At 39.6% G+C, this 20,415-nt stretch overlaps 1 protein-coding gene across 1 annotated transcript in view; it reads left to right on the plus strand.

The window, feature by feature from the left end:
• The window catches only part of nell2a (neural EGFL like 2a), a gene marked incomplete in the record, with an annotated part of 97,465 nt that overhangs the window by 11,318 nt on the left and 65,732 nt on the right, over nt 1-20,415 (plus strand). The window contains 6 exon segments of the mRNA XM_087797361.1: nt 9,353-9,503; nt 12,109-12,282; nt 13,592-13,688; nt 16,485-16,557; nt 17,682-17,764; nt 18,041-18,169. Of these exon segments, the coding sequence (XP_087653487.1) occupies nt 9,353-9,503; nt 12,109-12,282; nt 13,592-13,688; nt 16,485-16,557; nt 17,682-17,764; nt 18,041-18,169 (707 nt within the window).

Genomic DNA, 20,415 nt, shown 5'->3' on the forward strand with positions numbered 1-20,415 from the left:
GTTTGACTAGATCAGAAGTTAGTATTACTTCTGTGGATATACTGAGCCTTCAAGACGCGTCGTCATAGCAACCGAGCCTAACAAGCTGCGCCGCACAGTTCACAGACAGACGGAGACGTAAACAACAACGAGACATAGAAGTACAAATTGACAACTTTACAGAACGTGACACTGATTGGTCGAAGGCCAGATTTAAGAAATGCTTGATTTGACTGATTGATTGATCAATGAAAAATAATAAATTATCGCACATGTTTTTTATATGCATATGGAACGTGCCAAGATCGCGAAATCCATATTTTTTTTCGATTTATCGTGCAGCCCTACTTCAAAACATGATCTCATGATGAGGAACTTAGTGCACCTGGAGAAAGATTTCAACATTTGAACATGCGAGTAAGTCAGAAGAGTCGAGTTTTCACCTTAGTTGCCGTTTAAGAAGCTCTTAGTGGGAGAAATCGGTCAAATCGATCGGCCACATCTTTATCAGCGTATAAGTCACACACGCAGACTTCGACAAGAGGAGAAAGTCGAGCCTCTCTGAGTTGAATAACATCTGATTCCTTGATATTGCCACAGGGTTGTTGAGGATTTTGATGTGTATGTTGAATTGTTTTCCTTTCCAGCCACTGTGTGTTGTTTGGATGATGGAGGTGGATCTTTTGCATGTTGTCAGTATTTACATGTAGTACTATACACCCAAAAATGCAGATGTGAGCGTAAAACTAAAACGATAATTGATTAAAACGTTAATTTTTTCTTCATTAAGCATCGGTTTATATTTTTGAAAAGTGGTGGGTATACATTTGATCACTGAGCAACTCGGAGAAACACTTCCTTCTTTCACAGCGTTTTTACGAGGGATCGAAAGAAGATCGTAGCACATAAGAGCTTCCTGACGAATCTGGGAAACACAGCCATTTTTAGCAGCATCCGCCTTTTTCTACCTGCCTCTCTAAATAAGAGTGTTTTGTAAGCCTCTCACACCAGAGCGATGAAAGTCATAATAAACTCTCTGCTGACAGCAAACCTTTCATTACTCTCAGGATCCCTGATAGAAGATAGCGCTGATTTTTCCACCGCTTAGTCAGTGAGTGTTTTCGGCTCCGAGCCCCCCTGCTGTGTCTCCGCTCTAGTCAACCAAGGACACCTCCAGGATGTGCGCCCACCAATCCTGTGATCATCCTGCGACCGACAGTCTCACTCTGACACTCACAAACAACAGCTTCACAGCCTCAACTCTTCTTTTGAATCCGTCAAGGTTACAAAGTCATTTTATTTATAGAACACGTTTGAAAAACAGAGGTCAGCGAAGAAGCAGTTGTCTGGGTGTTGGTGGAGGTTGAAGTCGTGCAAAGTTGGAAGAGTTCCAGGTCATAGAGTTGGAAGTCGTGGCACGTCGGGCAGGGACGCTTGAAGGTTAAGGTTGATAAGAGGCAGAACCATGGTTATCAGTCCATTAAATGGCCTTTTTTTCTTTCAAATTCACCATTAACCAATAGGCTCCTGCTGTATTGTACATTGATAGATAGATAAACTTTATTCATCCTGTGGAGGTCTCCTTCAGGAAATTGTTTTTAAGTCATCTCACAGCAACACAGACGATAGATTCATAAAAAACAAGAACAGAACAAAGTTTCTATGAAAATAAAGTGCAAAATGACACAATGTAAGTCTAAAGATAAAGAACATAGATCAAAATAAAATAACAAAGGATACAAAGATTGACATAGAATAGAATCTTTTCACTTCTGTCCCCAAACTCAGAGTTAAACAATCTAATAACACGAGGAATGAATGAGTCCCTGAGTCTATTAGTGTTGCATCATGGGAGGAGCATCCGTGCGCTACTATTCGTACACTACTGTGGTTAATGCTGTGAGCCCGGTTTGTTATCCTCTGTCAAACCCAAATCTGTCCTGCTTCTGCTCAATACTAGCGGCCAATGTTTTTGTTGGAAGAATGGATTTTGTTTTGACCTCAACTAGAAAAACAAAATGTCCTGTGATGAAAGAGTAGAATTTATTATTATCATAGTATTTTCTTGAATTCCTCAATAACTCAAATTGTGCCAAAAAGCTTATTGAAAAGCAGTTCCTGCTCCTACCAATGTGTGTTCACTGTAATTGTGTATCTCCCCGTGTTGTGTGGGTTTACTCCGGACACTCCGGTTTCCTCCCACAGTCCAAAAACATACAGAGGTTGATTGAGAACTTTGGGGAAATTGTCCGTAGGTATGAGTGTGTGTGTGAATGGTTGTCTGTCTTTGTGTGTCCTGAGACAGACTGGCGTCCTTTTCAGGGTGTCCCCTGCCTCTCGCCCTATGATACTGGGATAGACTCCAGTCTCCCCTCGAACCCCACAAGGGATAAAGTGGTAGAAAATGAATGAGTTGAAATCATTTAGAAAAGGCGAGTCCTGGGACGAATGCAGGGATAATCATATTATTTTATATAATTGTAAAACGATCAAAACACAGAGTCGCTTCCGTCGCTCCAACACGACGTCACGTCCGCCCTGGGTCTTATACTTCGCTTCGTGGAGAAAGAAGAACAATCCAGAGTGTATAACGGGTCGTTTATTCGCCTCTCCAAGTCAAATAAAATACAAGCTTTACGATCCACCGGACACACTTTGTCCCGGCGACTGTACAGGTCAATATAGTTCCGGGAGAAAAGGCCCAGATCTGTAGAAACATTGCTATATTTAAAGTAAATTTCCCGCACAGGGGGTCTTCCTTTCCGGCCAAATGGTTCTTTCAAGTTCCCTGTGTCCCGATCCCCCATTGAGAGACATCCTGATTTGTTTTCTTGTAATCTAATCATTCAAATGTTCTCGGGTGGGGGTTAACTTCTCTTCCGTCTTTTAGCCCCCCTTTCCCGGTGTGTCTTGCTTCGTTCTTTGATCTACGATTTAAGGTGTGATTTGCAGATAAACAGATGATTTAAATAACTGGTGTCGTATCTAATCCTGATCCAAGCTTGTCTCGAACCAGTGAATCAGTGGAATGTTGATTGTGAATGTGTAGTCAAACCTTCCCGCTCTTAGATCAAGCGAGTGATTTATACTTTATATTTTGATTATCTTTTAGCATTAATTATGTATTAAAAGTATGACGTATACGTCTATAATAATTTTAATCTAACAACTGTATTAAAATAATGGCATGACCTGCTCCCTGTATTTGTATTGCAATATAAAAACTGTTGCTCGTCAAGATGACAAATTGTTGATCAGTAAATAGAGAGAGAGCTGGAAACATACACTCCCAGTGTAGGGTTGCTGTTCTTCTGACCCCCATCACTTGACGCTCCTCGCTGCCAGATCATGGATCACAACACCAGATGATCCTGCGTCCCGTCCCTCCAGACAGTCGACCTTCTCGGGGAGAGGAGCCGCCCCGACACCTGCTCCCCTGAAGCCGGTCCTGTACTCCATTAAACACATGATATGGAGCAACCTGGCATCGCCAGACGACACCTGCGAGGACACATGTACTGCCACCTCACGTGCGCTTCACACACACACAAATAGAAACTGAGTCAAACTGGTGACGGTGGACCGAGTCCTGGATTTGGACCTGAAGCAGATCTGTCGATGGCAGCAGATTATTGAGCGTCAGAACTCAGTTTGACCATCTGTCCATAATCGGGCGCTGACGCCGGAACGATGGTGTCGCCGGAACAAAACAGACTGAAATCTAACCTGCCTCCCCACACGGATTAGGAGGAACAGGATTAGATTTATCGGATCTATGGGTTCATAGAAATCTAAGGACAAATATGTTCGAGTAGTTAAATAGTAATTTATTGATCAACAATATCATATTTTCTTGATCGACAGTGCTATAAAAATGAATAATTATAATACATTTTACTATTAAAGCAGCTCTGAGTAGTTTTGTGTACCTTAATATTTTTAATATAATAATAATATAATTATTATATTAAAATAACTAGTGATGACACATCAACTTAAAACTAGTTGAATGACTCTTATACTGTGACTTGAGGTGTTTTGTGTGATTTTTATTTTCACTGTAAAAGTTCTTGATGGTTTGAACATGATACATATTTACTGGTTGATGTGAATTACTGTAGAAAAACAAAAACAAAGTTAAAGTTATGTTATCTACAAACAAAAACAAAGTTAAAGTTATGTTATTTGCAAACAAAAACAAAGTTAAAGTTATGTTATTTACAAACAAAAACAAAGTTAAAGTTATGTTATTTACAAACAAAAACAAAGTTAAAGTGATGTTATTTACAAACAAAAACAAAGTTAAAGTTATGTTATTTACAAACAAAAACAAAGTTAAAGTTATGTTATTTACAAACAAAAACAAAGTTAAAGTTATGTTATTTACAAACAAAAACAAAGCTAAAGTGATGTTATTTACAAACAAAAACAAAGTTAAAGTTATGTTATTTACAAACAAAAACAAAGTTAAAGTTATGTTATTTACAAACAAAAACAAAGTTAAAGTTATGTTATTAACAAACAAAAACAAAGTTAAAGTTATGTTATTTACAAACAAGAACAAAGTTAAAGTTATGTTATTTACAAACAAAAACAAAGTTAAAGTTATGTTATTTACAAACAAAAACAAAGCTAAAGTGATGTTATTTACAAACGAAAACAAAGTTAAAGTTATGTTATTTACAAACAAAAACAAAGTTAAAGTTATGTTATTTACAAACAAAAACAAAGTTAAAGTTATGTTATTTACAAACAAAAACAAAGCTAAAGTGATGTTATTTACAAACAAAAACAAAGTTAAAGTTATGTTATTTAAGAACAAAAACACAGTTAAAGTGATGTTATTTACAAACAAAAACAAAGTTAAAGTTATGTTATTTACAAACAAAAACAAAGTTAAAGTTATGTTATTTACAAACAAAAACAAAGTTAAAGTTATGTTATTTACAAACAAAAACAAAGTTAAAGTTATGTTATTTACAAACAAAAACAAAGCTAAAGCAATGTTATTTACAAACAAAAACAAAGTTAAAGTTATGTTATTTACAAACAAAAACAAAGTTAAAGTTATGTTATTTACAAACAAAAACAAAGCTAAAGTGATGTTATTTACAAACAAAAACAAAGTTAAAGTTATGTTATTTACAAACAAAAACAAAGTTAAAGTTATGTTATTTACAAACAAAAACAAAGTTAAAGTTATGTTATTTACAAACAAAAACAAAGTTAAAGTTATGTTATTAACAAACAAAAACAAAGTTAAAGTTATGTTATTTACAAACAAAAACAAAGTTAAAGTTATGTTATTTTCAAAGCCGTCATATCATATTTCATTACAATGATTCATTACCTCATCAGTTTCATCCTTCATTCATCAATGAAGTCTGGAAACAGAACATTCATCAACTGATACAAACCGGGACATGGAAACTTTTGCCACGTTTAGTGAGTGCTCATGGGAAATGTAGTCTCCTGTCGAGCTAAACACTACCACTGTAGTCCACTGGTGTCGCTCCACTAAAAATCGCATAGAGCTGCTTCAACTTGGTTTAGGCGAGAATAATTATTTATTTGATAATATGCTTTTGGAAATAACTCTAGAATAAAACTCCATGAATCATTTTCCGAAGAGGCTTGAAATTCTATTTCTGTAGTCGGCTGATTTTGTATCAAAATAACTCATTGTTCACCCCCACATTTTTGGAGAGACATTGTTTTTAAGCAAACTGTTTCAGAGAAGAACTTTGTTTTGATTTTTTACGTACAAGCTGTTTTCAATTCCTTCCTTTCTGACCCATGAGTCTTTATCTACTGACAAAGATTCATTTTATTTCAATCCAAATGGGGTTAGACACATATATGTTGTTCTCATTATGTCAGTGTCCACCACAGCCCTCTTGTTGAGCTACTTGAACAAATAAATCAACAATACTCTGATATTAATGCTCAGTTAAAAGGAATATGTCACCAATTTTGTTTTTGCCTAAACTCAATGCAGAGTGTGTTGCATTATAATCAGTGCGCAAGTAAAGGATAAAGATGGACAATTCATAGTTACATATCGTACATCTTGGACTGAGTCAAGCTTATCTAATCTCATCTATCGAAGTGTTGAGTTTGTAGATAAGAGCTGAGGCGCCCAGGCTCGGCAAGGTAGTATCACATGCCTTATAGTCTCATTATTCAAACATTTCAACTGAGTTGAAAATATTTCAGTCACTCTAGTAGAAGAACTCACATTTCTACGATCCTTCAAACTCTTCACTGGCTGCCAGTTTCTGTTCAAAATTCTGGTTCCTACTTTCAGATCTATTCATGGTCAGACCTTCCATCAGTGATCTGATCCAGACTTACACCCCAGATCGGGCTCTGAGGTCTGTGGATCAGAATCTACTGATGGTTCCTGAACTTCCGGACCAGAGGAGAGAAATCCTTCCAGACTGTTGCTCCTAAGCTTTGGAAGGATCTTCCTCTTTCTTTGCGCTTGATGGATCTACTGACTCCTTCAAGAAACATCTGTGTTTGATGATCTACTGACTCCTTCAAGAAACATCTGTGTTTGATGATCGACTGACTCCTTCAAGAAACATCTGTGTTTGATGATCGACTGACTCCTTCAAGAAACATCTGTGTTTGATGATCTACTGACTCCTTCAAGAAACATCTGTGTTTGATGATCTACTGACTCCTTCAAGAAACATCTGTGTTTGATGATCTACTGACTCCTTCAAGAAACATCTGTGTTTGATGATCTACTGACTCCTTCAAGAAACATCTGTGTTTGATGATCTACTGACTCCTTCAAGAAACATCTGTGTTTGATGATCTACTGACTCCTTCAAGAAACATCTGTGTTTGATGATCTACTGACTCCTTCAAGAAACATCTCTGTGTTTGATGATCTACTGACTCCATCAAGAAACATCTGTGTTTGATGATCTACTGACTCCTTCAAGAAACATCTCTGTGTTTGATGATCTACTGACTCCTTCAAGAAACATCTCTGTGTTTGATGATCTACTGACTCCTTCAAGAAACATCTGTGTTTGATGATCTACTGACTCCTTCAAGAAACATCTGTGTTTGATGATCTACTGACTCCTTCAAGAAACATCTGTGTTTGATGATCTACTGACTCCTTCAAGAAACATCTCTGTGTTTGATGATCTACTGACTCCTTCAAGAAACATCTCTGTGTTTGATGATCTACTGACTCCTTCAAGAAACATCTGTGTTTGATGATCTACTGACTCCTTCAAGAAACATCTGTGTTTGATGATCTACTGACTCCTTCAAGAAACATCTGTGTTTGATGATCTACTGACTCCTTCAAGCACCATCTCTGTGTTTGATGATCTACTGACTCCTTCAAGAAACATGTGTGTTTGATGATCTACTGACTCCTTCAAGAAACATCTCTGTGTTTGATGATCTACTGACTCCTTCAAGAAACATCTGTGTTTGATGATCTACTGACTCCTTCAAGAACCATCTCTGTGTTTGATGATCTACTGACTCCTTCAAGAAACATCTGTGTTTGATGATCTACTGACTCCTTCAAGAAACATCTCTGTGTTTGATGATCTACTGACTCCTTCAAGAAACATCTCTGTGTTTGATGATCTACTGACTCCTTCAAGAAACATCTGTGTTTGATGATCTACTGACTCCTTCAAGAAACATCTGTGTTTGATGATCTACTGACTCCTTCAAGAAACATCTGTGTTTGATGATCTACTGACTCCTTCAAGAACCATCTCTGTGTTTGATGATCTACTGACTCCTTCAAGAAACATGTGTGTTTGATGATCTACTGACTCCTTCAAGAAACATCTCTGTGTTTGATGATCTACTGACTCCTTCAAGAAACATCTGTGTTTGATGATCTACTGACTCCTTCAAGAAACATCTGTGTTTGATGATCTACTGACTCCTTCAAGAAACATCTGTGTTTGATGATCTACTGACTCCTTCAAGAAACATCTCTGTGTTTAATGATCTACTGACTCCTTCAAGAAACATCTCTGTGTTTGATGATCTACTGACTCCTTCAAGAAACATTTCTGTGTTTGATGATCTACTGACTCCTTTAAGAAACATCTCTGTGTTTGATGATCTACTGACTCCTTCAAGAAACATCTGTGTTTGATGATCTACTGACTCCTTCAAGAACCATCTCTGTGTTTGATGATCTACTGACTCCTTCAAGAAACATGTGTGTTTGATGATCTACTGACTCCTTTAAGAAACATCTCTGTGTTTGATGATCTACTGACTCCTTCAAGAAACATCTGTGTTGGATGATCTACTGACTCCTTCAAGAAACATCTGTGTTTGATGATCTACTGACTCCTTCAAGAAACATCTGTGTTTGATGATCTACTGACTCCTTCAAGAAACATCTGTGTTTGATGATCTACTGACTCCTTCAAGAAACATCTCAAGACGTTTTTATTTTTAATTTTCCTTGATTCTCTGAGACTCTTGTGTTTGTCTCTGTGTTATCTTGACCTTTTAAGTATATATTTTGTTGAGTATTGTTTTAATTGTTTAAGTTCTTTGTGACCCTGGTCTAGAAAAGCTCTACAAATATAAATGACTTACTTACTTACAGAGCAGTTTCATAAATACGCATATTTCTATGACTTCATCATGATATTAAATTGAATCAATTTGGTCCCTGTCGGTTCAGAGATTCTACTGTGGTTCTTAAAGATCAATCGTACCCCGACCATGTTCTCGCCGTCGTGGATTACATCGTGATTACTTGCTTATTTCACCACATGTAAATAAATAACACAGAAAAGGAGACCCTGCCAGCTTCCTATAGTTTCCCCCTCGCAAGCCTCCCCGAGCTGGAATTGAAATCTTTTGATGTGATTGCTTCTGAGAACATCATCATTTATTGATGCTTCCATTAAAGCGGCAACGGCGTCGGCGTGGAGCTGCAGCGGGGGGGTGGCGTGGGGGGTCTGCGGGGCGAGGGATCCGACCAGGAATCTGCACACGAGTAATGATCCGGCGTCCACACCAGAACTGTTGACGACCACTGGTGCTGATACACACTCTCACGACCGAACAGAAGAGGTTTTACTCTGAGAATATTACAGATCTGCTCATTTCAGAGTTTCAATTATAAATATGGCTCGTGTCCACGAGGGAAGTTTGATGAAAAATGTATCAACGTCGTTATTATTCAGGTCGACCATGTGTTTGAATGTCATTTCTTCCTCTTCCTCTAGGTTTGTTATTTTGATAACAAATGATCCCAGATTAGCCTGACATTACATATATATTGTAAAGATCACAACATGTTTCTGTTGTTGTAGATGCTGAACAAGTACTGATCAAAAACGATCCGTGTGTTTTCCAGGTTCCTCCCGGGAGCTCAAGGCTCAACCGGATGTGTCGGAGCGAATGTTCCAGAAGCTCCGAGGGAAGAACGAGTTCACGGTCCTGGCGACAGTGAAACAGGAGCACCTGAACTCTGGCGTCATCTTCTCCGTCCACCAGTCGGAGCACAGGTACCACATGTTCCTTCCACTCGCACCTGCAAGTCACAACCCAGGGAAGCACAATAGTAATAGATGCGAGTTAACTAAACAAAGTGCTTTATTCTTCACTTTTAAACATCCACACTGGATTTTGTGCTCAATCTATACATAGACAACGTTCTGAAGAATCCAAAGGTTAATTTGCTTTGTGAATATAACGATATAAATGGAGGTGAGTAGCTCACTAACACATGGCGACTTCGTCTGATTCATTCATTCATTTGATGTGGCCCACCAGAGCTTTGAGTACCGTATTTTCCGCACTATAAGGCACACTTAAAAGCCTTTAATTTTCTTATAATACGGTGCAAACTATTTATGAAAACACTTCTAAATTAGGCCATTCATTGAAGGTGCGCCTTATAATCCGGTGCCTAATAGTGCAGAAAATACGGTACATGAAGTTGACTGAAAACGATCTATTTAAAGTGCACCAAAGATGTCTCTGATCTGGCTCACACAACAACATATTAGAATTAAAGAGAACTTTTATGGTTGAAAGGCAGATTCACATTCTTCTTCGTGTATTTCCTGTTAAAGGACCTCAACTGACAATATGCTTAATCTCGTTTTCTAACATAAATCCAGCTCTACGCTTCAGCCTCAGCCCTGACTAGCTGGGAATAAGCTAAGGATTTATCTACGGCTCAATACTTTTGGCTCGTGTTTAACGTCCACTGTGGCGTATGAGCGAACCCTTGGCTCGTTCTCCTCGGCTCATGTAGCAAAGAGAGCGTCAGAGAAGTGATGAGGCGCCGTCTGCGGTTAGCATGTTAATGTTTCCCATTAGCTTCGGCTAACTGAGCCGTAGGGTGAGCAGGAGAGCAATCTGGTTTTGATTAAACAGTGATATCACCGCTCGCCTTAGACACTGATTAGATCGCCCAACGGTTCACACGCATTCACGCGGAGCCGTAGCTTTAATTTCAGATCCCGGTGACGAGTCAAAGATGGAGCTTCATGACGATGAAGAAACCTTTCAAAACCAGCTCCCTCTAGTGGTTAACATCCTGTAATCTTATTATTTAAATACTCGTAAAGCAACATTTGTTTATGTCAGAGTTTTCTCATTCCAAGCATATCGTGCGTATCACGATAAAGTGGCAACGATACAAAATATTGCGATATTGTAAGAACAAGAATATATTTGTTTTAAGTTCGATTTGTAAAGCGTCTTCACGGACCAGGGTCACAAGGCGCCTACACGACAAAACAAGTATCGAGTTCTTGACTCTGGCGTTGCTATAACTCCTGACAAAGTACAAACTGCTTTCATTTGTTTTCGAACCAAAATATACACAAACAAAGCTCCGTTCTTGGAATCAACTGTATCCTCTCGTCCTTAGTCATTGCAAGGATTTCGTTTGGGATTTCATTTTCCCTTTAACTGTGGAGGACGTAATAACTAGCAGCCTTAAGAGTAATTGCAACAAAATACTGAGCAAACGCATGAATATTTACATTAAATTTACATACACGATTGTAAATGAAATACACGCGTAAATAAAATATAAATCATTAAATATTGATGAACGAAATATGATTTGGAGAAAAAAGTACAGTTCTGTTGAATATTGATGAGGCTTTGTGGAAGAAATTAAGGCTGAACGATGATGATATAATCGTGATATTCAAAAATACGATTATTATTTCTCAGAGGCTGTGACTTTATTGAATGTTGATTTAATTGTCGAGCCGAGATGAGTCAGAATGAGTTGAGAGGAGAGAGAAGCTTGAACCCGTTGATCAGTGACGTCTAGAGAAGCTAAAGAGCAGCAGAAGAAACAAACTACAGTGTTTTCAACAACTTTACATCCTGACATCGTTCATTTGAATCTGTGTGTGTGTGTGTGTGTGTGTGTGTGTGTGTGTGTGTGTGTGTGTGTGTGTGTGTGTGTGTGTGTGTGTGTGTGTGCACCACTGGCGTGTTTGTGTGTGTCAAGTTATGCAATTTCACAATTCAAATTGTGTAAATGATATTATTGTGTACGACAGGAACTTAAACACAGGAGAAACAAAAATCTTCAGTAAGAAAAAGAAGAATGACTGACTAGTGTTTTCACTTTTCTTTACTCTGAAGTTTGTATGATTTATTATTGACTCATAAATATGTTTACATCACACTTTTAGTTTTTACACTAGTTTTTAGTGTTTGCAGTGAATATGTTTGTTTACAAGTGTCATTAGAGGAACTAAATAAACCTTTATTTTAAGGTTTGCTTTATTTGACTTTATCATAAAAAATACTTCATAACTTTATCTTGAGAATCAAAGACAAATACATTTGAATGTTAAGTTAGTAATTTATCGTATTAGACTAAAAAAAATGCATAGAAAAGAGGACATTGAAAAAATAATCGCATAAATAATCGCAATATTTCAGAAAATATTTTTTACAATAATCGTTCAGCCCTAGAAGAAAATATTGAAACATTTAAGTTAATAGTTATTCTCTTACACCCAGACTTCACCTACTGGTGAATCCATCAAAGTGCACATACAGATGCACATTCGACCGTGACTCTTTTTTTTTGTTGTCCAAAACTGAGAGTTCATCTCTGAATATCCCTTTCAGGTTCCTGGAGTTGGAGAGCAGTGGCCAGCGCAGCGAGGTGCGTCTCCACTATCGCACCAAAGGTCAACAACCTCACACCGAGGTGTTTCCCTACAGTCTGGCTGACGACCAGTGGCACAAAGTGTCGGTGGCAGTGAGCGCCTCTCATGTGGTCCTGCACGTGGACTGTAACAGGTGCATTCAAATCTTCAGCGTTGTTTTTTTTTTATTGCACAACATTAGGCTGCACAATATATCGAAAAAATATCGATATCGCGATATATGCACGTGTGATATGCATATTGAAAACATGTGATCATTTATCATTTTATTATTGTACTTCGACCAATCAGTGTCACGTTCTGTAAAGTTGTCAATTTGTACTTCTATGTCTCGTTGTTGTTTACGTCTCCGTCCGTCTGTGAACTGTGTAGCTTGTTAGGCTCGGTTGCTATGGCGATGCGTCTTGACGGCGCTGACTTATCGCAGCTCAGTATATCCACGGAAGTAATACTAACTTATGATCTAGTCAAACACTAGTGATCCAGTGAAGTAATACTAACTTATGATCTAGTCAAACACTAGTGATCCAGTGAAGTAATACTAACTTCTGATCTAGTCAAACACTAGTGATCCAGTGAAGTAATACTAACTTATGATCTAGTCAAACACTAGTGATCCAGTGAAGTAATACTAACTTCTGATCTAGTCAAACACTAGTGATCCAGTGAAGTAATACTAACTTCTGATCTAGTCGAACACTAGTGATCCAGTGAAGTAATACTAACTTCTGATCTAGTCAAACACTAGTGATCCAGTGAAGTAATACTAACTTCTGATCTAGTCGAACACTAGTGATCCAGTGAAGTAATACTAACTTCTGATCTAGTCGAACACTAGTGATCCAGTGAAGTAATACTAACTTCTGATCTAGTCAAACACTAGTGATCCAGTGAAGTAATACTAACTTCTGATCTAGTCGAACACTAGTGATCCAGTGAAGTAATACTAACTTATGATCTAGTCAAACACTAGTGATCCAGTCACTCGTCTTTTTCAACCTCCTTTGTTAAAGCAACATATTGTAAGAACTTTTCATCTCGTCTCAGTTGTTTTCTTATAAGATCGTGAACTTCCAAACAAACCTGTCCGTCTTCACCGTATGCTAACGAGCTAAGTTGTTAGCGTCATTTATAAAGTGTTATGTGTGCGTGTACAAGGAGGTGGATTTATTATTGATTTGGTGATATCACGACGTGCCGGCGGCTCCTCTCTGATGTCGCTCAGTTTGGTGGGAAACACATGCAAGTCCCGTGAAACTGAGCGTAATTAAGAGATATTTTTCTACCATCATCACCAATATCTGATTAATATCGTGCTGCCCTACGCTACATATTTGAACATTTACTATGACTGTGCTTTGGTAAATAGAGACACAAACTATTGTAGACTTGATGGACAGAACCAGATATTTTCAGGGTCTAATCGAGTTTGTCATCGACAGGATCTACGAGCGAGTGGTGGAGGTTCCCTACATGGACATCCCAGAAGACGCCACCTTCTGGCTCGGGCAGAGAAATGCAGCTCATGGCTTCTTTAAGGTTGGAACACATTCTGTTCTAGCAGCACAAAACAAGCCTTTCATGTTCCTGAAGTCATAAATATAAGCAAATAGTAATGGTGCCAGGTCCAGAGGGGGAGTTTTTGAAGTGATGTTACATAACGTTTCATTATGAACTGGCGCCTCATTTGCATAGTTTATATCTTTGAACAAACTATTGTTGCAACTCAAGTGTATTCATTATGGATTAATAACATTTTTTAATGGTAAAAAGCCCATTTATACGACTCTGTTGGAGCTTCCAGACGGTTTATAAGCTCTTTAAATATCGCTTCAAGAAACCCCCCAATTATCCTTCCCGCTCAAGGAAACCTGTTGCATGTCATTACATTATTACACGATTCTCAAAAGTTTAATTCTAACACTGAGCTTTTGTTGCACTGGTTTATAATTGCTCCTGCGGATGGACCGTTCTATTGTTGCTATTGACTGCAGAGAGTGTGTGTGTGTGTGTGTGTGTGTGTGCATGTGTGTGTGTTCATTAGTAGATGAAAGAATTCTTAGATGTCGCCCACTTATCATGTCAAAGGCTCACGTGGCTCTCGAGGTTCAAAAGGTTCGATTAGTTCCTAGGATGACGTGTCTTCCCTCGAAACCATGTGCCTTCATTAGGACACACACACACACACACACACACACACACACACACACACACACACACTCACACACTCTGAAATGAAGTTGTATATCTGTGCGTCCGTAAGTGGACTGGAGGTCCAGCTTCAGTTTGATTTCTACGCTGATTGCTTCTCGGTCCCGAACACGTGGAAAAATCGCAAAGATGTGCCGTCGCCATGGCAACACATCCCGACTCATTAAGATCATTTATTTATTTTCTTTACGAGAAGGAAACTGATCTTAAATTGTCTTACTGCTTCAATAAAGCTGAACTTCTGTCAAACCGTGTTTTTGGAGAAAAGAAAGGGGGAGAAGAAGAGAGCGTATTTAATTTAATTTATTTATTTATCCTTTATTTATCCAGTTAAGTCTCATTGAGATTAAAATCTCTTGTACAACAGACACCTGGCCATGATGGACAGCAAAACACAGTTACACATAGAAAAACTATTGCATTCTTGACCTTTAAAGTATATACTTTATTGAATATTATTTTGATTGTTAAAGCGCTTTGTGACCCTGGTCTGGAAAAGCACTATACAAATAAAAATGACTTACTTACTTACATACAGTATTAAGTGCATTTGTACAATATAAGAAAAAGACACAAGATTACTGACTAAAAACATTCAAACTTGCTGATAGAGTCCGACGCCTTAAATTTGGTAAAAGTCACTAGATTCTCAAACTTGTGCTGCTCCTGCAGTTTACTCCACGATGACGGCGCCGAAAACTTAAAAGCAGTTTGAGCCAGTTCAGTCCGAGCGCGAGGAACATTCGTAAGCAACGTATCCTTAGACCTCGACCTATGACCTATGAGGGACACATTTTTATATATAATAAAATATTAACACGGGAGTTCACCTAAAATCTCCCTCGTAGATAAAAACATGACAATGACTAAGTCGTGACATAGAGAGCGAAGGCCAGTGAACTGAATTAATATATTGAATATTAGGAGTGAAAATAAGGAGATGAAGGTAAAAAGAAAGAAGTCTACGAGAGAAGAGCTGTAGCTGGTGTTGGACAGGCTGGTGACGGAGAAATGAAAGTGGATGAACAGATGTAGGTAAGCAGTGATCGGTAGAAGAATGGTCAGAAGAATGGATGAGAAGAAGGGAGATGTTTAAGGGAAGATGGGAAAAGGTGGAAGAGGAAGAAAAGGAGAAGAAAGAGTTGGAAGGGGCAGGATTAACATAGAACTGAACTATATACTGTTATGAGGAGACGTCAAAAGACATGTATAATTAAGCAGGTTTAGTCATGCCACGGCATTATACATCTTATATGTATAATTATACATTTAGCATTTAGAGATTATTAAGATACATGTGGAGAACTTATAGAATATGACACAGTGGTTTTCGAAAGAGGAGCCCGAAAAATTCATGAAGTTCATAAGAAAAAAGTTAAAATTCTTATCCACAAAGGCAAAAAAACAAACAAAGAACATCAGAACTGAAGGACAGGCTGGAGATGGGACTGAAAACTGATGTGAGAATCTGACAGCGTCAGAGATCAGTCCAGTTGTTCACTCCCTAGAGAGCAAGGAACGAGATCGTCATCAGAACTAGTTCAGGGACTAGTTCTTGGTTGCAAAGCATCACTAGAAGGGAGGATGAAGCAACAGACTCTCACACCTGCCTCTGTAAGAAGGAAACACAACTCAGAACCAGATGGAAAACTACGAAATAAAACAGAACAAACATAGAACATGAAACAACTAAAGATGCTGTTTTTTTTATTTTTTATTTGTGAGACAATAATGACAACAAAAAAATCATGAAAATCTAAAAAAGTAACCTGGCACCTACATGTACAAGTATAAAATAGTTAAAGAGTTGGTATAAAAAATAAAACTTTGTTGGTTTTGTTTAAACAAAGATAAAGGGTTCTCATAATGTTTTGGAGTTTTATTTTTTTTGAGTAGAGGATGACGATGGATAAAAATGAGTCGCCAAGATGTAAGTAGGATTCTACACTCTACAGAATGTGTAAGAAGTGATGTTTAAGAAACAGTGTTCTCTGCTCCTGTGACTCTGGAGTTGGGCAGAAAGAGCAAGGGTTCTCTCCAGGAAGTGTCAGAGGGAGGCTGAAGCACAGTTTGACTCTGAACCTTCGGTGTCTCTCCTCATCTCTTCACTGCACTTGTGTTCAGGGGGTGATGCAGGACGTGGAGATCCTGGTGATGCCGCAGGGCTACATCTCTCAGTGTCCCGACCTCAACAGAAGTGAGTCCCTGACTGATCCTGGAGCTGATGCACAGATAAGACACAGTAGAGCAGGAACAATGTCAAGGTTTTTGTACTGAAAGACTTGAATACTGTTGAATAGGAATGTTTTTCTTGTACTTATCTTACAGAATGAAGGCTGCACGATATAATAATTATATTGTCAGATTGTCATGTGCGATATGCATATTGTAAACATATGCGATAATTTATAATTGTTTTTGTATAAATCAAGTATTTCTTAAATACACACTTCGATCAATCAGTGTCACGTTCTGTAAAGTTGTCAATTTGTACTTTTATGTCTCGTTGTTGTTTACGTCTCCGTCCGTCTGTGAACTGTGCGGCACAGCTTATTAGGCTCGGTTGCTATGGCGACGTGTCTTGACGGCTCAGTATATCCACGGAAGTAATACTAACTTGTGATCTAGTCAAACACTAGTGATCCAGTCACTCGTCTCTTTCAACCTCCTTTGTTAAAGCAACATATTGTAAGAACTTTTCATCTCGTCTCAGTTGTTTTCTTAGAAGATCGTGAACTTCCAAACAAACCTGTCCGTCTTCACCGTATGCTAACGAGCTAAGTTGTTAGCATCATTTATAAAGTGTTATGTGTACGTTTACAAGGATTTATTATTGATTTGGTGATATCACGACGCGCTGGCGGCTCCTCTCTGATGTCGCTCAGTTTGGCGGGAAACCGATGCAAGTCCTGCGAGACTGAGCGTTAGAAGAGATATTTTTCTACCATCATGTCGACACCGAAACGTGGAAATATATGAAAGGGAAATATCGCATCGTTTTTCTTCTCTAAACCCCCGGACCTGCACTACAGTACTCGCTCCTGCGCCCGACTGTGTGTGCACGCGGCTACATTTTTAGGTGAAAGAAAAAAATATCGCATTTATATCGATATCGCAATTCAAGACACCAATATCGAATATCGCACTTATTTCCAATATCGTGCAGCCTGATATAGGATATTTACAAAATAAAAGTGGTTATGCTTTATTATACATTCGACCCAAATGATTATAAATAAAGGAAATGAAACAACTTCAAAACGTGTACATTTTGGTGATAAACCTTTGACGTCCAACCCGACTGATTTGTTCTTCTGCCAGCATGTCCCACCTGTAACGACTTCCACGGTCTGGTGCAGAAGATCATGGAGCTGCAGGACGTCTTGGCCAGAACCTCCAACAAGGTAGCATTTCATTGATTTCTACTCTGTCAAGTAATAAAACATCTCCACAAATATGCTAATTGAACGCTGTCCCAGCTACACGGGACAAAGACTGGGCGGCACCCGGTCCATCACAGAGCAGCTTTCCATACATGTTTAGTACCCAGCGGAGAGACTCCCTGCTGTTGTTGTGCATGTTTCCCGATTGTTAACGGCCTCTGAATCCCAACAAGATGCGCCTCACCTCGCTTATCTTGTCCTTCTCCTTGTCTCCTGCGTCGCGGCGTGGCCGAGCAGCTGTCTCGAGCCGAGGAGAAGATGAACGGATTGGACGGCTGCTATTGTGAGAGGACCTGCAGCGTCAAGGGGGTGGTCTACAGAGAGGACGAGGGCTGGACAGATGGCTGCAGGAACTGCTCGTGCACGGTGAGGCGGCGTGCACGCTCCTGTGTGTGAAGGATGTTTTGATGATAGTTGGGCGCGAGCTTGTTTGTGTCGCCCCCGAGCTCCTGTGTTTACTAACAAACTTAACGTGTGAGGTCACATGTTTGGTTCTTCTTCATCAGACGTGAGAGAGGTTCAGGGAACAGCGTTTTAATTGTCTGGTCTCTGTGTTCCCCTTTTTTTCTGTGGCCTCGTTACAAACACAGACCGAGTCGCGGGCCAACCACAGCGGGTCCCCGGGGTCAACATTACGCAGCACAGTGGTCCAATAATCCCCGGAACCAGAACCGAGCAGCGAGCTCTTCGCTGTAATCACACGTTCACTCGTGCCAGGCTAATCAGCTTAGACGATTAGAATCTATTAGTAAATTAGGATGAATGCCTTAATTAAGGTGAGATGCTAACGACAGGAATCTTCCTAGTAAGAATGTGTCTCAGCCTGTGAGTTCAGTTTTTAAACCAATTATACTATGAATCCATAGAGTTTTCTAACACAACCACCTCTGACTCTGAAGCCATGGTTGCTCTCTCGCCTTGTCTTAAAACCTTTCATTTGGAACTAAGAAACCTAAAGCCATACCTGGAAGTTAACAAGGTGGATGATAAATAATAGAAAACCCATGTATTCATCATGAAGCTCGTTGTCCACCTCAGCCGAGACCAAGGCCAAGACAAACCAAGACGTTTTTCAGATCGAGATGGAGTCATAGACAAAAAGCATCAAAACAATATTGTTTTGAAGAATATAATGCCGTGATTTTGAAGTCCGACTCTAGACGTGCCACCATTTGCGCATGAATAACGGAGAAAAAAAAACAATACTCCATTATGAGTCAAGTCCACTATTATTACTACTGAGACTGAAAAAAACCTGGACCATGAATAAGGGGGTCTCCAGGCAGATCTCGAGACCTGGTGCGTTGAACAAAGATATGAATTCAGCTCAGTGCAGCTCAAGTGAGGGGAGAAAACATGGAGTGATTTTATTGCACTAAAATCTTGAGGCCTAGTGGTTGTGGGTTCAATCCCAGCTCTGGATAAGATTGTGTGATTGTGTGCCTGAGCAAGAGAGTTAACCTTGATTGCTGTTTATGGTGAGATGGCTCGCTGCATCGCAGCCTACTGCCATCAGTGTTTATACATTCTGTGAGTGTGTTAACATTGTCGTAAGGACTCCGATGGCACCAAGGACTGTAGGCTTGGGGCCAGTCTGGACTGGACTCTCACCAGAGTCGGGCCAGAGGTGCGACCCAAAGACCCTCCTCCACATGGTGGACACGCTCCGACTCGACCAAACCACTCGTTGTCACCAGGGTTCGCTTCGAAAGAAAATGGTCTCGATTCCTGAACATAATACTGTAACACTCTCCAATTCTTGTGACCTTTTCTCTCCCACTGAGCCCCAGAGTGACGTCTCTCTCTGCGGCTAATTGCTCCTGACAAATGATAATTATCATCAGGAATCGGCTCCAAACATCCAACGCCGTCGCTGCAATCTGCGGGAATACGGCGCGGCGACGCCGGTGCCTGCAATTAAGGAATTAGACGAGATACGTCCTCACCTCGTGCGCGCTAATTATCCGTAGCCTTTAAAAATTCAAAAGGTCAAGCATTAAGATGTTTTCAATTATGCGGATCAGCTGCACGGATGTCGCCGTCACCGAGCCTCGGCGCGTGGAAGCTAATTACTGGCGTGGAGACGTGCGACTGTGGGCGTCGCCCGCTGTTGTTCACGACAAGAGGAGGCGAGCGTCTTCTCCTCGACATACATTTAAGTCACGTGTCAAGAGTGATGGCTTCGGCGAGCTGTCGCATAAGCCACCGCACCGTCGGGTCAAAGGTCAAACCTCCTGCTGCATAATGAATTATGTCCCCGGGATCACTGGAGGTTTTTAAATAAGAGTCATTAGCGACTCACAGGTTGGAATATTAACTCTGGATTCCCAGTTGAACCCGGCTGGTCGGGGATGTGATTGGTTCCTGAAATGCAATCAAGTGAGAGGTCAGCGGGGTCGCCGGTCACCGAAGGGTTAAATCAATCAAACTGATTTAGTTTAATACACCGATTTGATCACATGACCTGTCTTTTCTATGATATTTTAGTTACACTTTTTGATGAATTTGACTTTCTATGGTCATCTGCCAATCAAATCTTTTTAGTTATCTTGTGTCTTTTGACCCCTAATCTCTACTCTTTTCACAAGCTGCAAGGAAAACCATGATAAGCC

This window comes from Callionymus lyra, chromosome 8, assembly GCF_982586985.1.
Source record: "Callionymus lyra chromosome 8, fCalLyr1.hap1.1, whole genome shotgun sequence".
Taxonomy (NCBI): Eukaryota; Metazoa; Chordata; class Actinopteri; order Syngnathiformes; family Callionymidae; genus Callionymus; species Callionymus lyra.